The following is a 17238-nucleotide window of genomic DNA, read 5'->3' on the forward strand; positions in this document are numbered from 1 at the left end:
CAGATATATTTTATGTAATTAAATTATTTTACTTTTTTAATGAAGATTAAAGTACCATCTCTGTAAATCTAAAGTTCAATTTTATTTTTTTTTAATATATAGACTAAAGTTGAAGAAACTTTAAAGTACAAACTAAATGGATATTTCAAAATTTAATAAACAAAATATCTTTGAAACTAATAGTTTCCTCCCCATGTGTTTCACAAGACTAGAAGAAACGAGAAGCTTCCATGAGATATTTTGATGAATTGGACAAGTGGCAAGAAGCTTCTAACAAACACCTGAAAAAGACATACGCAGTCCTAGAACCTTCTACTCCGACGCCATTAAAATTCAGTTTCTTCCCTCCTTTTATCATTCAATCAAACTCTAAAATCTCTTTCCTTCTTTAATTAATCACGCTCATTAACTTCCCAATCCCGGATTAACTACTTCCGATCAAACCAGCAATGGATGAACTGAAAGTGAAACCAGAGGAGTCAGCAGTGGCCACCGGCACGGCGGCGTCTTCTTCTTCTTCTTCTTCTTTTTCTTCCTCGTCTTCATCCGTCACTCCTCAGCCGATCGAAGGGCTACACGATGTTGGTCCGCCTCCATTTCTGACGAAGACCTTTGAAATGGTGGAAGATCCATTGACGGACTCCATTGTTTCCTGGAGTAAAGCTCGTAATAGTTTCATCGTTTGGGATTATCACAAATTCTCTACTACTTTGCTGCCTCGTTACTTCAAGCACTCCAATTTCTCTAGTTTCATTCGTCAACTCAATACTTATGTAAGTTTTCATTAAGATCGATTTTCGTTGTCTTTCTTTCTTTTTCTTCTTCTTGTTGCTCAAGTATCTTTGAAATTTTGGTGATCTGAACTCGTTGATGTTGAAATTCTTCAATTTAGGGTTTTCGTAAAGTCGATCCTGATCGTTGGGAGTTTGCGAATGAGGGGTTTCTGGGAGGACAGCGACATCTGTTAAGAACCATAAAGAGGAGGAGACATTCACATCAAAACATCCAGCACCAAGGAGGAACATGTGTGGAATTAGGGCAATTTGGACTGGAAGCCGACCTTGAGAGGTTGAGAAGGGACAGAAGCTCGTTAATGGCGGAATTAGTGAGATTGAGGCAGCAACACCAGAGCTCAAGAGAGCAAATAATGGCCATGGAGGATAGGTTAGAGAAAGCAGAGAGTAAACAGAAGCAGATCATGACATTCCTCAGCAAAGCCCTCAAGAACCCTTCCTTCATTCAGAAATTTATTCATAGTAATCAGGGAAAAGAATTGAGATGCGTTGAAATTGGACGAAAGCGAAGACTAACTGCCAGCCCAAGTGTAGAGAATCTCCAGGATGAGAATGTATCAGTAGCTGTTAAACAAGAAGAGCTAGAAACTTCTGAACCAGATATAGAGACGCTGTTAACAGTTAACTTTGAAGACGAGTCAAGCATTGAGATTACGGACCCTGTTTCTGATATGGGTCACTCTGCTCATGAGGAATTGGGGGTTTTCGGTCAACTTTGGGCTGAAGATCTTATAGCTGGACATCCAGAAGAAGCCATAACTGTTGGTAATCAATCAGATGTTGATGTGGAAGTGGAGGATCTGATTGCTGAACCCCTGGATTGGACTGAGGACTTGCAGGAACTCGTCGATCAAATGGGGTTCCTCCGGTCGAAGCCATAAACATAACGGTGTAGTCAATATGTTTGGCATTTTGCTTCTGTTCATGTGGAATAGGTTTCAGCTGGCTCGTGTAGGAAGCAATGGTGGATATTGCAGGGGAGCCACAGATTGTTCCTGTTTCCTTATATCCTTTGAAACTCATTGGTTTTTCAATATTATGTACTTCAATATTTTTGGTTATGATAAATTTGTTGTGGTTATTTTTTTCATCCGTGGTTTTATTTGCAGGCATGTGCAGAGAAAGGAAACCTGCGTGAAGATTCAGTCATTTGCTGATTTCATTATCATTAAGTCAAGAGTAATCATCCCATTCACTAATTGAGAACCATTAACTGCTATTCATTTGAAGTGTACGAGTCTGCTGTAAACTAGATCCAAATTTTTTCCCTCAAGTATAGTGAGGTGTTCGCTATTTTATGTGGAAGATACCAAAAGGCAGCTATTTTCCTTTGTCATAGCTTAGGAAATATAGTTCTGATAAAATATTTTAGATCTTGAAGGGCTTTTGGTCCTTGATTCATTATTCGTGTTTGAGCTTAATAATGTTAAGCTCTGTTATGTAAGATGGAATAAACAAGTTTGAAGTTCTAGGCTTTATTAACTTACGGGCAATGATTAGGTGTGCCGCTTAATCTCATTCTCTCGTTGCCTTTACATGGTAAAAATAAATTTTAAAAAAAGACAAATCATTTTTTAATTAAAAAAACTTTTTTAAACACATAGCAACCCTTCATTGTTACTGTTGGGTTGTACAATAGATAGGTGCAGCCTATATTGTACTCGATTTTTTTTTTTAATGTGATAGAATTGTTTAGTGAACTTCTATGTTGTACGTATGAATGCAATTGGTTAATTGATATCCTTTTCTGACAGAAGAAGAAAGAATCGCGTGCTTTGTTTTCTCATGAGAAAGAAAGAACATGTACCTAGAGGTGGTTGCTCTCTCTTTCTCTCGCTCTGGAATGCAGCTTCTTACAGGATGAGAGATTTTGTTTAATGTCAGTGGATTTCCAGATTCATGGTTTGACTGTAATTTTCCTTCATGGCATTAAAAAGCATCTCATATTTTTCTTATTTTGGAAGGGTTCCAAAGGCATACATTTGAGGTTTCTCGCATTTATACCTTTGCTGGGATAGAGACACACATCAAGATAACATGGGCCCTGAACTATAAAGTTGTTTTCCCTTTTCCTCACGTTTGGGGGATTGGAAAATGAATTTTGTTCTTTATTCCAGGGAAGAAAATGATCCAGTGAAACAGGATATGTACTTTTCAAATCATTAGAGGTAGAAATAACAAGGATGAGTACCATTTACATGAAAATGCGATCCAAATCAGAGACTTAGATGGGCTCTGTCACAGACTCACAGGCACCCTGGGGCTGGGGATCCCCATATATGAGAGCCTAGGAGACATCCTGATCTTCGGGCTCGGCCGTGGTGAAGGTATCGGAAGCGAGCCTCCGAAGAAACCCGGTGAGGGTCTTGGTGACAAGTTCACTTGCTCCAGTGCCCGTGCTTGCAACTCTGCTGGATACTCCTTCACACACCCAATTCTGGGGCCAACTCCACTGCTCCATCTGCACAGCAAGCGCTTTGGTATGTCTATCAATGGTGCCTCTCTGCTGCTGCCCGGATTCACGTGCTGCTCATTAGTTGTAACCAACTTGACGGGTACTGCCAAATCGACATCATCTGAAACCATGTCTTCTGGAGATGTTATTGTCAATGTTTCTTTGCTCGCGTCTTCATATGAGTAGTTGTCATCATCTACTGAACACCTCTGAGTAATTATGAAGAAAACCCCATTGAGGAGATTCAGGAAAACTAGTACAGAAAACTGCATTAATGCAGTTATATCTAAATAGTTACCTTAACATTGGTCAAGTCCACTGTATGTTCTTCAAGGAAACTAATGAACTCCTTAAAATTGTTCTCTGTTGGGAGGTAATGACCACTGTATGGCCATATAGCCTAAAGAAAATTCAAATGAAAACATCACCTCTATCAATTACTCTACAGAATGTTTATCCAAAACAACACCCATATGCTCAAGCATTCAATTATGCACCTTAAGAATTCCATCAATGGCGACCAATCTTCCTGCAGCTGTTATAGCCCCTCCAGACAGGAAGCTGGAGTGTTGAAAGAGACCTTTCTTCTTCTGCCCCACATACAGATCTCTTGATGTGCTGAGTACAAAAATCCACTTGGAATCTTCAACCGTGTTGACCGGTATTCTGCTTTGCTTGTAAACAAGCTTTCCATTCTCCACAATCACCTGGTACTCCTCCCTTTCTTTCTGCAACAGAAATGAAGAAGAAACAATTGCTTAATGTTTGCAATGGAGTACAAACTACAACACAGAACTGAGGGTGGGGCTTACTGGTCCAAGGTACTTGATGCATTGCTTATACAGAACTGATCTACGGCACTTCTCAAGATTTTCCCTCTTCCCATCACCAATATCCAACCTTTTAAAAGAAAGCTTGAAGTATAAGAATGAAAGCTTTCGATAGTGGATGGGGAGGATTTACTAATGTAATGGTACCAGCCGTTGGAGAGGGAAATTACCAGTAGAAGAAAGGTTGAGTGCTCTTGCTGTCGAACCAAACATCATAGTAGAAATGCAAGTTATGTCCATAGCGGTGGCGAGGATCAATCTGCTCGAAAGTTCAATAAAGGTTTGTTACTGAACATTGAATTTGTATCTAGTATGTGAAAAGAAAAAAAAAAATCGGATTCCTGTACATTGAAATTATTTCGAACTGCTCATCTGAAATGTTAGGTATCAAATAAGATTGTTTTTCTTGCAAATAACTCAAATACAACTTTTTCAGTTCAGATGACAATGTAGAGGATACAAAAAAAAAGACTTTGAATCATATGAACTTACTGCTTCAAGCCAGTGTTGTAGAGCTAGTTTTTGAGCATTCTCATCCTTTGATAAACCTTTCCCAACCTAGACAAGTGAGAAAACATCATCAGTGTCCCAATTTCCACAAACATGAAGCATATTCATACCAATAATTTACCTTCGCAGCTCTTGTCCTTGCCCGAGACCAGCGAGACGTAGCGGTTTCTGTCTTTTGGACGTCGAAGAATGACACAGAGCTTACCTTGAGAGCTGCAAAGTCTAAAGCTTTCCACCTTCAAAGTTTATTGAGCAGAGTGAGAAACAAAGCATTCAACTTCCTTAAACCAAAAAAGGAAAAAGAGAGAGAATTCTTTTGCAGACCATAGCTCCTCAACCACAACTGCACAATCTGCCAGGTTCCTTCTGGTTCTATAGCTTTTGTAGACCTTTTGTAGCTTAGTTGCAGCAGAATCCAATTCGCTGACTGACTTAATAGAAGAAACAACGACCGGCTTAGGAAGTGAAATGCTGGGTTTTCTCAGATTTTCGGGTTGTCGAATTTTTCTCTCTGAGGAAGAGGAACTTTTGTGGTCAACGACCATATTGTTGAAAGAATCAGAGACTGGTTTTAGTTGCAAACTCTGTAATTTTGGTGGGTCTTTTGCTCTGATTCTATTAACCCTTCCTACTTCCTCTTTCAAGCAAGATTTCTGAACATTCATCTCTCTGTTCTGCAAATCTGAAGGCAAAAGGGGGATTCAATTCACTCATGGAAAAGAAAAAGCAAAAAGAAGCAGGAAGATTGTGACCATTTCTGGGAAAGAGATAGATAACCCAGATGGGATTTCAAGTAAATGAGTTTCAAACCTGAAATCAACTTTGAGGATGTTCTGCTTGTGATTCAATGGAAGATGAAGGAAGCTTTCTACTGAAATTTGGATGTATTTGATGCAAAAGTTGAGGGTGTATTTTAATGGAGTTTTCGTTATCTGGGCCAATAGTCGTTTTCAAACTGGAGAATCATAGTCGGCAGTCGTAGACAGAAAGTCATGGATTAATTTAAGCTAATATAGGCGACGTTGGCTTAGAAAAAGGTAAATAATGCCAAGTAGTCGATTTGTTAATTGATGAAACAGTAATATCCGACAAGAAAAGCCAGCCATGGAAGCTTAACGATGCATGGTTCCACCTGCTGTACTGTCAGCCATTATTGAAATTGAATGTCATTTCTTAATTCTATCTACCTCTTTCAGAAGGCTGTTGAGACTCCATAAAACCAATCTCTTCATGTATATAATATATGTATATATACACAATTGGCTGCCATTGTTGAAGTTGTTTTTAGTTTTTTTGAAAAAGTCTGCCTTCAAATCCTTTTAGACGCCGTTTGTTCATATGCTTTTACTTTTGAAATTGTGGTCGTTTGCTCATTAAGTATTTTACACTAGATATTTGAATTATTAATTAAATTTCAAAACAAAAACAAATGGATCCTTTCTATTAGTGTGCAGAACACTTTGGTGGGGTCTGATTTTTTTTTATTTCTAAGGTTATTAATCTGTTGGACGAATTTTCATTGATGAATCTAAAGACTTCGGGATATCTGTTTCCTTCTCTTATATGAAGCGTTATCAACATATGGAAAAGCATGCTTCTTCCTTACTACTTTCTCTTTATCCTGATTAGTTTGGGTGATATTATCTCATTAGTTTTGTTGTACCACTTACTTCTTTCAAAGGGGAAGTCCGTTCGATAATCATTTAGATTTCAATTGGTATCTATTTCGTTTTTTCTTTAAATATAATAGTTAAATTTTTTGTTAAACTATAAAAACAAAAACAAACTTTTAAAAGTTATTTCTTTTTTAGTTTTCAAATTTTGGTTTGGGTTTTCTAAACCATTGATAGAAAAGTAAATAACAGAAGAAAAAAAAATTTAGAGTGGACGTAGTATTATAGGCTTAATTTTTAAAAACAAAATGATTACCAAATGAGATTTTTTGTTTTTTGTTTTTTTCTAAATTAAGTTTATCAACATTTTTTATACCTCTAAATTTTTTACATTATTATCTATTTTCTACCAATGTTTTCAAACATAAAGCCAATTTCAAAAACTAAAAAGGTAGTTTTTAAAACCTTGTTTTTATGTTTAGAATCTAGCTAAAAATTCAACTCTTTTAATCAACAAAAATGCAAGAAACTAGGGGAAAATAAGCTTTATTTCCAAAATAGAAAACAAAACATCAAAAGATTATCAAACCATACCTAGACAATTAGTTTTTTTTAGTACATTAGTGGATACTTTACCTAGGACTCGAACCTAAGACTGGTTGGATGGGAGTACAAAAGTAGTAATTAATTGAGAAATTTGTACGGGTAATCCGAGAATTGGGCTCAAAATGCCAAATTTTCAGAAAAATGTCAATTTACTCTTGCTGATGTCAGTTCGAGTGAAATTATCAAACCAAATTCGCATACGCAAAAAAGTTCATCTTGCTTTTGCTCTCTCGATAACAATCCATTTGCAAAACATCTCTATGCATATTTTTATTCATTGAACAATTTGTGAATATTCAGAGTCACACGCTATTGCAAAATAGGTCGTCTTCTTTCCTCTCTCACTCTCAAAACCATGGAACAGAGATTGTGCTCGATCATCGAGCGAGTGAAAGGGTGGAAATTCGTCGAAGAAGAAGGAAATCACATTAGAGTTAGAGAAGAAAAGGAAATTGTGCTAGAGAAAAAGGAAAGAGAAAATGAAACAAATTTGTAACTTTATTCACTTAGTAGGTCATTTAACTTTTTTTGAAAAAAACAAACTCATTTAACATTTTAGACCTAAATTCTAGATCATCTATATAAATTTCTTTTATTAATTGTTAGAAACAATCTAGAGGTATCTTTCTCTTTTGATATCAATAAGGACTAGTGTCTTACTGAACCAAGAATTCTCTTTCTTTATCATGGCCTCTATGGGTTTTCTTATAATTTGGATATAATCATTTGAGCTAAATTCATTCTGACATTCGGTTATTAGAAAGCATAATATAGTTTCAAATTTTAAATGTTGTATGATAGATTCTTAAATTTTGTAGAGCTTAAAAATATTTTTAACTTTTAATTTTGTTTAATACAGCTCTGTATTTCGATTTCAAATATGATATAAATCCATTAACTTTATTAACCGGGGGGGAGTTTTGAAACTACACTCGATATTAATCAATACTAAATGAGAAATCTGGTTCTTGAACTTGGTTGTGTCTTACTTAACAGCAAATATAATCTAAAGCATGGAAAGTCTTTCATTTTTACTCCCCACAAGGAGGGAGTGAAGAACATACCAAATATAGTGAACTAGAAAGAGCATTATCGATTCAAGCACACATGGAAGTCAAAACGTTGTGTGAGAGTAGTAGTTCATAATTAGCAAAGACCAGTTACAAGGGCATTCTAGAGAGAGCGTCAACATCAGAGAGGATTTAGTTTATGCAGCAGAAGAAATCGACTGTGTCTTCTGCCGAGGCGGGATTCGGAGCCACAGCTTCATGCTGTCATATGCTGTAAATCCGATGGCCACAGAAGGAACAATCTGCCAATTCAAAAATGGGAGAGTTATCACAAGTACAGTTTACAGCAGCAATGGTTGGTTATGCTACATTTTGCCAAATGAAAGTTACACCGTCTTATTTACTATTTAAATTTTAGTGTTTCAAACTCAATTACCTTAATATAGTTAATGCTCAGTCCTGCAAACAACTGCCTCCACCCTTGGTTACGAACAATCATCGTAAGACCTTCAATCGAATTCCTAAATCTGACTTGACCATTAAGTGAAGATGGCATATCTCCAACCTTCGATGACAAATTTGCTCAGTTCAGTTTCGAAAGGATTTGTCAATATGGAGATGAACACCCTAACAAAGAAGTTTGAAAATGATCGAGATTTATACCTGCATTTGTCTTCTAACAACGTCCAGGGGATACGTGAACGTCTGCCCCAATAATCCAGCCAGAGCTCCGCAAGAAAGTCGCATCACAATGGAACTCTGATGCTCCTCAGGAACGTGACTTTTCAGTTTTTCATAAATGTAGAACTTCAAACCAGCATAAGGAAGGATTCCTGTGAGTGTTGGACCTATTGATACATGATAACTTTTTTCATCAGTTAACCCATATAGAATAGATTACATATTTAGATAGAAAGACGACAACTAAAATCCGAGCGAAATTCTCAAGTAAATATGACTAAAATCATGCTATAGCATAAACCGAAAACAATGATGAAAAGACATGGCAATGGAGACACACCTACACCCCGATAAAGGCCACGTGCTCCACCAGCTCTATAAACGTGCATTAGAACGTCCTTGATGCCATTGTATGCAGGTTGAGTATGATAACTTCTTAAACCAGAGTTCCTCATTCTTGTGTCAGTAGTCTATATCACAAGAAAACAAACACAGAGGTGTATAAAAGAGATCTAAGAAAAGCAACAGTTAAACTTCATAGATATTGACGGAGTAAAGCGGTTGAACAAGAAATCATTCATATCTTGAATATATGTAAGAGGTGATAATGGGATAAGAAGAAAAATTTCATATAATCAAAGATTACTACGATTGAGGACACAAAAAAGGGAGGAAAAATATTTTTCACAAAAAGGAAATAGAAAATAACATATACCTGGTAAGCCAGTTTTGTTCGTGCCAGGTCCAAGGGGTATGTGCATAAAACAGCTGTTCCTCCAGCTATTGAACCAGCTAAAAGATCAATATGAGGCCCAACTCCTAAGCCTGGATAGTTATTCAAGATCCAACATCTATATTGCTCATATGTCATGAAATGAAGAGCTGCATAAGGAACAATCCGAACAACGCTTGCTCCATTTCCCCTAAAAGCAAAAAAAGTAGATAACTTATTTTCAAATGCATAAGTTTAGACAAAGAAAAGGAGAAAACTAGACAAAATTCTTTACTTATAGAATCCACGAACACCTTCATGCTTCAGCACCTTCTTCAAAGATTGAAAGACTCCAAGAGAATGGAATCCTTCAGTTCTAGTCTGTCAATGTTCACAACACAGAGGTCAGAAAAGAAAGGAAAATATATTTCCATATAGCTTGAAAATCGAACATATTGTCCACGGATGAAAAATTAAAAACCCATCAAGACTTGATCATCTTCATGTTAGTCACATAACCTAAACACTATAAATTGGGCAATATGTATAATTGATTCTAACTCATCTTTTGTATATATTATCATTTGGGTGGGTATCGCTAAGACTGTCTGGTACCATAATCATCTCACCTGCTTCTCCTATTCTCCCAAGTGACTAAAGACATGTTTGGCAACTGAAACACTTAAAATTACTTTTGATATTTTCAAAATCATTTTGACATATTTTTAATCATTCAATATCAATTTTAATGACATGGAAATTGCATTGAAAAATGTAAATGAAATATTAAATTAATTTTAAGTGATTAAAGGCGTGTTTCAAATTGATTTTGAACATAACAAAGGTGATTTTAATAATTTCAAAATCACTCTCAAACATGCACGGATCTTATTTACTTAAAAAAGTAATTGTAGATTCATCACTACCCAAGGAGGCCCTGATGGTAAGGGCTTATGGAGCCTCCAAATCTTAGGCTTTAGCTTCAAGTTGAAAACTCAATAACTTAAAATCCTTTTTATCTGAATTGACCTTGAGATAGGCAGAGCCCTCTCGGGATTGAAAGAAGTGATCCATGAGCATAATTCAAGGTGTGCTTCCTCATCCTCCACACCCATCCCAACTACTACAATACAACACTTAATTCTGGAGTCTTACAAGTGATTCATGCATACAAATAAAAGACAATTAACAGTAATACAGTTTAATAAACAAAAACAAAAACAATAACCGACAGAAAAATCACCTGCAAGAGTATCTTAATGCGTTCCAAGGGTGCAACAGCAGTCTTAGCAAAGGCACCAGCAGCGCCACCGGCTATCAGCTCTTTAACATAAATAGGTAGACTGTCAATGTATGAGACTTCTCTTTTTGCAGACGAACCATCAACAAACCCCGCAACATTTGCGGACAAGGTAGACCCTTGAGAGGGATTCATTTTGGATAAGCCAACACCTTACAACTGCTCGAAACCAAAACAACTTAAAAAGCAATCTCACAGCAACAAATTGATATTATCCGCTCTGAAGCTTGAAGAATTCTTTATCCCATCTATCTCTGTGAACACAATGTGAGAAAGCCTTTCTCTCAACAGACAGACAAGGCGGCCTGAGAATACCCAGAAAGGATTTGGGCAGATTCACAAGCCGATCTTCTTCTTGAATGACGACAAGATACATCCACAGGAACAATGAAGCTGAGCCTGCAGACCAAATATATTCCAAACCCCTTCAATTATAACAAAGCCCCCATCAATCTATCAAAGAGATACCAATCCCCCATCAGAATTCGATCGCCATAATCGTAAAGAATTACTCAATCACGACAAACTCAGAGAAGAAAGATAAAGAAACAGCCGCAACCCAATACAAATCCCATCAAAACAAGAAGACCCTCGAACCCTGATTAAGATTTCGATGAAAACAAAACCCTCATTCGGGGAGAGATTTCCGAATCGAAATTACGAAAAACCCAAAACCCACAAGGAACAACCAATCAAAACAATGAAATACATCGAAAAGAGGGATTCCAATCAAAAACAAGAGAGGAAGAAAAAAAAAAAAACAAACAACAAGTGAGGGAAGAACTTACTCGTGATTTGACTGAGTGGTGACGGGAGAAGGGGCAGTATAAATCGCAGTTTCTTGTCCTCGAAAGTTTAGTAAGATTAATATATATAAAATCGAAACCGTTCTTCCTCACCGCAACGGAAAGGGAATCTTTCCTCGCGGATCCGCCGAATCCCCCGTCTACTCCGGTCGCCTCTCTGTGGGTCTTCCTCTCCTCTCTGGATTCTGGATTGGTTTGTTCTTTCAAGGCGTTTCTAAATGGGATTTTAAAATTTGTTTTTGCCTTTTCCTTCTCGGAAACGTGATGCGCTGGAGAATCGGCTACAACCAGACCTTCGGTGGACCCACCACTAAGGTTGTCCACGTGGCTGCCACGTTCGCCGTTGACCGAATCAAACGGACCAAGTTTTTTTTGCTTTAATTCTTTTAAATAAATTATTATTATTATAATTTTAATTTACTTTATATTATTAGTTTTTTTTTTTTTTATGCATTGGTTTTATTTTTTAAATATGAGGATTCTTGGTTTTCTTTCTCTTGGTATTTGATTTAAAGTCCGATGGACAAGAGATTATTTGATTATCTCAAATATAATAATGATAAAGGGGATTCTTTGTGTTTCAAAAATAATAATATGATAAAATAGATTCTTTGATATGTATTGTATTAGCAATGGCCAATTTGCATCAAAAACAAAAAAAGACAAAAAACAAAAACAAAAACAATAGCCAATTAGCATTTCTTTTTACTGTTTCTAAATTCTAATGGTTGTTTATTCGTTTTTCTTTTGAAAAATGAATTTATGTTTGATAAGTTTTTATTTAAGTATTTTTTAAGAAAAATATTAGAAGGGAAATGAGAAATTATAGACTATATTATATATTAATGACTTTGGACTTTTGGCTTAAGGAAAAATAGTTTTTGAGATAAAAGAGGTAGAGACTGTTCTCAAAAGATTTAGGCTTGATAAGTGGATACATATATAAATGCTTGCAAGAAAGTATCTAAAGTGTGGTGGTGGTGGTGGAATATATATATGTTTTTAAATTTTTATAAAAAAATATTACTGTTTTACTACCGTCAAACGTTTTATTTGCCAAAGCAATTGTGTTAATTGGAATTAATTCTAGAACATTTTTTTCCTCTTTTTAAAAAAAGGTTTGAGAAGTTTTCGTATACACAGAAAACCCTAGCTTCTCTCATCGTCATTTCTAAGCTAAATTTTTCAATTGATTCCAATCCATTATCCAACGAGTGCACGTGAGAGTATGGGTGTTGTGTGAATCTAGTGAATAATTGGTTTATTGCAATATAGTACTAAGATCATGCCGTTCTTGCTTCAAGTCAATGACTTTATCCACGACACAACAATCTTCGTCTAAATTAATATATACATGCTTGGAGAAGAATTATAGACAATATTTTGTTGTTTTCAGATTTTGTATATTTCTTTGAAAACAAGAAAGATAAACTAAGTAGGTTGTGTTTATGAGAAGCTAAAAATGAAGGGGAAAAACACATCCAATGTTATCAAAGCATTATTAAAAAAAACGATAAATAATAAATAATCAAATTATGGGTCATGTTTTTTGAATTCGATTCCTCTATGACATAAAGTGTTGTCTCAAAATTAATTGACAATTGAATAATTCGTTTCATATAAACTTTGTGGCCGAATCTCTTATTTGGTGGAATCGTCATCGATTTTCATTAGAAGATTTATTGAAAAGTTGAAAAATATTTTGAAACAAATATAGTGGTGCCTTTAATTAATAGTCTAAAAATAGATATTGCAACAAATTTATTAAATGACAACCACCAATTAAATATTTCAAAAAGAAAAATAGTTTAAGCATCCAGATATCACATATCTTGTTATGTCTCACAAAATTATCTAATCACAATTTGACATGTGGTAAATTTTTTATTTATATTTTAAAATATTTTAATTATTTTTTTAAAATAATAATAAGAGATATATAAAAATACGTGTATCTCGTGACACCTTACTAACTAAAATATGCTACAATGAGTTGTAAAATAATATATTTGTCTCTTCTTGTTGTTTTTCTTTTTTTCTTTTTTTCCCCTTTTTTTGGCAGCTTTGAATTTTTCAAACGATGAAAACATAAAAATAACGTTTACAAAATTTAACAGTTTTAAAAAATAATTTACTGAGTCAGTCAACCTGGAGATAATAAAGTGAATCAGAATTGGTTACACTATGACCGTACCTAAATTATTTTGAAAAAATCTACCTAAAATATCTTGAAAATACGATAATGAAATGAAATTGAAATTGAAATTTGTTTACCAAACAGATATTGACTTTAGTCTAGAGGAACGTAAAGAAAAAGAAGAAACAAAAAGGTTTCCGGTGGTATGGGAAGAATCATTTTCATCACAACTTTAGCTTTTGAAAATAGGCTTTAAATGTCAACTTTCTCATTGGATGTATATTAGATAAATCATAAATGTTTATATATCTATATATTATATGAACATTTATTAGATAGCAATTATGTTATTGCCAAAAAAAAAAAAAACTAAACGAAAAATGTATTTTAACAAATAATTAGTAAACATGATCAAGTTTTAAAAGGAAAAATAATCATTTTTACCACAAGTTTCATTTTCATCAACTTAAGCGTCCAACTTGACTAGTTATTATTATTGTATCAGTTTTTGGGTCTTTTAAATATAAAAAAATATATATTTAAAAATATTTATATTTTATAGTAAAAAATTCTAAAAGTACACAACACTATTATAACCTTTTGTTATAAAATCTAAATATTTTAAAAAAATTTCTATTTATAAAAATTTCCATCCATATTTTAATTTAATTTAAAATTTTACGGATGTTTGGGAATCAAGGTTGATTGTGTTTGGTTGTGTATGAGAGATACTATCATAATTTTATGAAAAGTTATATTTGTAATTAATTTATAAAACTAAGTATGACAATTTTATATAATTGTATTAGATTAATGAAATAAAATATATATATCATTTTTATAATCAATTAAGTTCAACATTAGTAATTTTAGTTTTAATTTTAATTTGTTACATTTGTTACGTTTGTTATATTTGTTTAAGACCGTAGTAACTCAAAATAAAAGACAAAAAAATTATACTAAAGAAAATGCTCATGTTTGGCACCTACGATTAGGACACATAAATCTCAATATGATTGAGAAACTGGTTAAAAATGTACTTCTAAGTGAGTTAGAAGAAAATTCTTTACATGTATGTGAGTTATGCCTTGAAGACAAAATGACTAAAAGATCTTTTACTGGAAAATGTCACAAAACCAAAGAACCCTTAGAGCTTGAACATTCGGAGTTATGCGATCCAATGAATGTTAAGGTAAGAGAAGGGTTTGAATATTTCATCACTTTTACTGATGATTATTCCAGATATGAGTATGTTTATTTAATGAAACATAAGTTTGAAGCCTTTGAAAAGTCCAGGAAGTACAGGTTGAAGTTGAAAATGTATTAAATAAAACAATTAAAATATTTCGATCTGATCGAGGTAGAGAGAACATGGATCTAAAATTTTAGGACTATTTGATAGAACATGGAATTGTATCCCAACTCTTATCACCTGGTCTTAGCAGAATGGTGTATCAGAAAGAAGAAATCGACCTTGTTAGACATGATTCGATTCTTCCTTACCTGACTCGTTTTGGGATTATGCAGTACAGACTGCAACCTATATTTTGAATGACGTTCAATCTAAAAATGTTATTGGAACACCTTTGAAGTTGTGGAATGGTTATAAACGTAGTTTACATCATTTCGGGATCTAGGATTGCCTAGTGCATGTGCTCGAAGCAAATTCTAAGAAATTGGAACCTTGATCAAAATTGTGTCTCTTTGTAGACTACCCCAAAGGAATGAGAGGTGGTTACTTATACGATCCTAAAGATAATAAAGTATTTGTGTCGACGAATGCTACTTTTTTAGAAGATGACCACGTAATGGAGCATAAGCCTCACAGTAAGATAGTGTTTAGTGAACTTTCCAATGAAACTATTGAACTTTTAACAAGAGTTATTGAAGAGCCCAATACCTCAAAAAGAGTTGTTGAAGTTGGTTCACCTAGTAGGTCACATCCACCTCAAACATTGAGGGAGCATCAGTATAGTGGGAGGGTTGTGAACCCGCTTATACATTATATGGGTTTAACCAAAACCCTAGATATCGTAGTTGACGACAGTATTGAGGATCTATTATCTTACAAGAAGGCAATGGAATATGTTGATGAGAATGAATGGATCAAAGCCACTGATCTCGAAAATGAAGTTTATATACTTCAATTTAGTTTGGGATCTCATAGATCAACCTCATGGGGTAAAACCTATAGGTTGCAAATTGATATACAAGAGAAAACCGAATGCTGATGGGAAAATGCAAACCTTCAAAGATAAACTTGTAGTAGAGGGTAGAAATGTCCACGGGACGGGGCGGGGACGGGAAGGCTTCCCCATCCCCATCCTCACCCTCCTTATTTCATTCCTCATGGGGAATTTGTGGGGATCGGGTTCCCCGTGGGGAAAATTTATCCGTTTGTTTTTTTAAATATATTCATTTTTAGAAATTTTGTTTATTTTTAACCAAATAAAATATATATATTAAATGAGTTATTTCCAATAAATTTTTCAATCAAATAAAATAGTATAAAAATAATACTATTATATGTGTAAAAATATAATTTAATCCTATAATTTCTAAAAGTTAAAATTTAAATATTACAATATCATAGTCAAGCTTTTCTTTTAAATACTACCACATTTATGGCTAAAGGTAGAAAGTTTTAAATGTTAGAACAATTTAGAAATGTATTAAAGTACGAAAAGTTTGAAATGAAAATTAGAAAATAACTAACTTTTTATACCACGATCTTTGTAAAAAGTATATAGATAAAATAATAATAATAATAGTTATAACTATAATAATAATAATATATAAATATAATTATATAATATATTCATTGGGGCGGGGCGGGGACGGGGATGGGGAATATAATCTAAATTTTCCCCGCTCCCTCCCCCATTCTCCGTCTAATCGGGGATTCCTCGCCCCGTTCATGGCGGGTCGGGTCCCGCAGAGTAAATAGACATCCCTAGTAAAGGGTTATACCTAACTTGAGGGAGTCGACTAGGAGGAAACTTCATCAACTATTGCCATGTTGAAGTCTATTAGGGTACTCCTGTCCATTGCCTCGTATTATGACCATGAGATTTGGAAAATAGACATCAAGACTGTTTTTCTGAATAGCAATCTTGAGGATACCATATATATGGAGCAACCTGAGGGATTCATAACCCAAGGTCAATAACCAAAGGTTTGCAAACTTAATCAATCCATTTATGGATTGAGACAAGCTTCTCGGTCTTGGAATATAAGATCTTATACTATAATCAAATCTTATGGCTTTGCTCAAAATGTTGATGGGACTTGTGTTTACAAAAAAAATCATCGACAGTTTAGTAGCTTTTCTTGTGTCGTATGTAGACTATATCCTACTCATTGGAAATGATGTAGGTCTACTGACCAAAATTAAAGATTGACTAGTGACCCAATTCTAAATGAAAGATTTGGGAGAGGCGCAGTTTGTTCTAGACATTCGGATCTTTAGGGATCGAAAGAACAAAACGTTGGTCTTGTCTCAGGCATCATACATTGGCAAGATGCTTGTCAAGTTTTCAATGCAAAACTCTGATAGAGGCTTTCTCCCTTTTAGGTATGAAGTTACTTTGTCTAAGGAACAGTATCCTAAGACATCTCAAGAGGTTGAGGAAATGAGACGGATCCTCTATGCATCGATTGTTGGTAACTTGATGTAGGCGATGTTATGTACCAGACTTGACATCTGTTATGTAGTGGGAATAGTCAGTAGATATCAGTATAATCTATGATTTGATCGTTGGACTGCCGTTAAGAACATCCTCGA

The 17238-nt window shown here is 34.6% G+C and overlaps 3 protein-coding genes across 16 annotated transcripts; 1 reads left to right on the forward strand and 2 right to left on the reverse strand.

The window, feature by feature from the left end:
* The first annotated feature begins 272 nt into the window (after window positions 1-272).
* On the forward strand, window positions 273-5890 carry HSFA2 (heat shock transcription factor A2). Of its 13 annotated transcripts, none has more exons than XR_016529132.1 (6): window positions 320-773; window positions 893-2025; window positions 2549-2673; window positions 2759-4359; window positions 4516-5184; window positions 5278-5890. XR_016529132.1 is itself a non-coding variant. In XM_039029442.2 (2 exons), exons 1-2 carry the CDS (start codon window positions 450-452, stop codon window positions 1673-1675), a joined length of 1107 nt encoding a protein of 368 aa, XP_038885370.1. In that variant the 5' UTR covers window positions 273-449; the 3' UTR covers window positions 1676-2312. The 13 variants fall into 13 exon arrangements, 1 of the variants encoding a protein (XP_038885370.1); XR_016529130.1 differs by having other exon boundaries at window positions 893-1973; XR_016529128.1 differs by having other exon boundaries at window positions 893-1973; window positions 4719-5184.
* LOC120075777 (IQ domain-containing protein IQM1-like) lies at window positions 2756-5254 on the reverse strand. The gene is made up of 8 exons (XM_039029441.2): window positions 4914-5254; window positions 4711-4825; window positions 4572-4637; window positions 4250-4338; window positions 4062-4149; window positions 3747-3977; window positions 3548-3649; window positions 2756-3458 (listed from the first exon to the last, which is right to left on the reverse strand). Exons 1-8 carry the CDS (start codon window positions 5252-5254, stop codon window positions 3033-3035), a joined length of 1458 nt encoding a protein of 485 aa, XP_038885369.1. The 3' UTR covers window positions 2756-3032.
* A 1920-nt stretch (window positions 5891-7810) lies between the features above and the next one.
* On the reverse strand, window positions 7811-11586 carry LOC120076836 (Mitochondrial substrate carrier family protein). 2 transcript variants are annotated; one of them, XM_039030777.2, is made up of 8 exons: window positions 11300-11586; window positions 10455-10964; window positions 9507-9592; window positions 9215-9422; window positions 8840-8969; window positions 8482-8666; window positions 8255-8383; window positions 7811-8120 (listed from the first exon to the last, which is right to left on the reverse strand). In XM_039030777.2, exons 2-8 carry the CDS (start codon window positions 10644-10646, stop codon window positions 8016-8018), a joined length of 1035 nt encoding a protein of 344 aa, XP_038886705.1. In that variant the 5' UTR covers window positions 10647-10964; window positions 11300-11586; the 3' UTR covers window positions 7811-8015. The 2 variants fall into 2 exon arrangements, with proteins under 2 accessions (XP_038886705.1, XP_038886706.1); XM_039030778.2 differs by having other exon boundaries at window positions 10455-10910; window positions 11300-11572.
* Window positions 11587-17238: the final 5652 nt, after the last annotated feature.

Source organism: Benincasa hispida, chromosome 4 (genome assembly GCF_027475165.1).
Source record: "Benincasa hispida cultivar pf3 chromosome 4, pf3_genome.v1.1, whole genome shotgun sequence".
Classification (NCBI taxonomy): domain Eukaryota; kingdom Viridiplantae; phylum Streptophyta; class Magnoliopsida; order Cucurbitales; family Cucurbitaceae; genus Benincasa; species Benincasa hispida.

Bases quoted from the DNA above. Each gene is read 5' to 3' on its own strand.
- HSFA2 (XM_039029442.2), top strand. From the start codon at position 450: ATGGATGAACTGAAAGTGAAACCAGAGGAGTCAGCAGTGGCCACCGGC. The intron at 774-892 runs GTAAGTTTTCAT...TCTTCAATTTAG, and splicing joins TTCGTCAACTCAATACTTAT to GGTTTTCGTAAAGTCGATCC.
- LOC120075777 (XM_039029441.2), bottom strand. From the start codon at position 5,254: ATGAATGTTCAGAAATCTTGCTTGAAAGAGGAAGTAGGAAGGGTTAAT. The intron at 4,826-4,913 runs GTCTGCAAAAGA...TAAACTTTGAAG, and splicing joins GTTGTGGTTGAGGAGCTATG to GTGGAAAGCTTTAGACTTTG. The intron at 3,978-4,061 runs GTAAGCCCCACC...TTTCTGTTGCAG, and splicing joins GCATCAAGTACCTTGGACCA to AAAGAAAGGGAGGAGTACCA.
- LOC120076836 (XM_039030777.2), bottom strand. From the start codon at position 10,646: ATGAATCCCTCTCAAGGGTCTACCTTGTCCGCAAATGTTGCGGGGTTT. The intron at 9,593-10,454 runs GTGATTTTTCTG...GAACATTGACAG, and splicing joins GCATTAAGATACTCTTGCAG to ACTAGAACTGAAGGATTCCA. The intron at 8,121-8,254 runs GTAATTGAGTTT...TTGAATTGGCAG, and splicing joins TGAGCATTAACTATATTAAG to ATTGTTCCTTCTGTGGCCAT.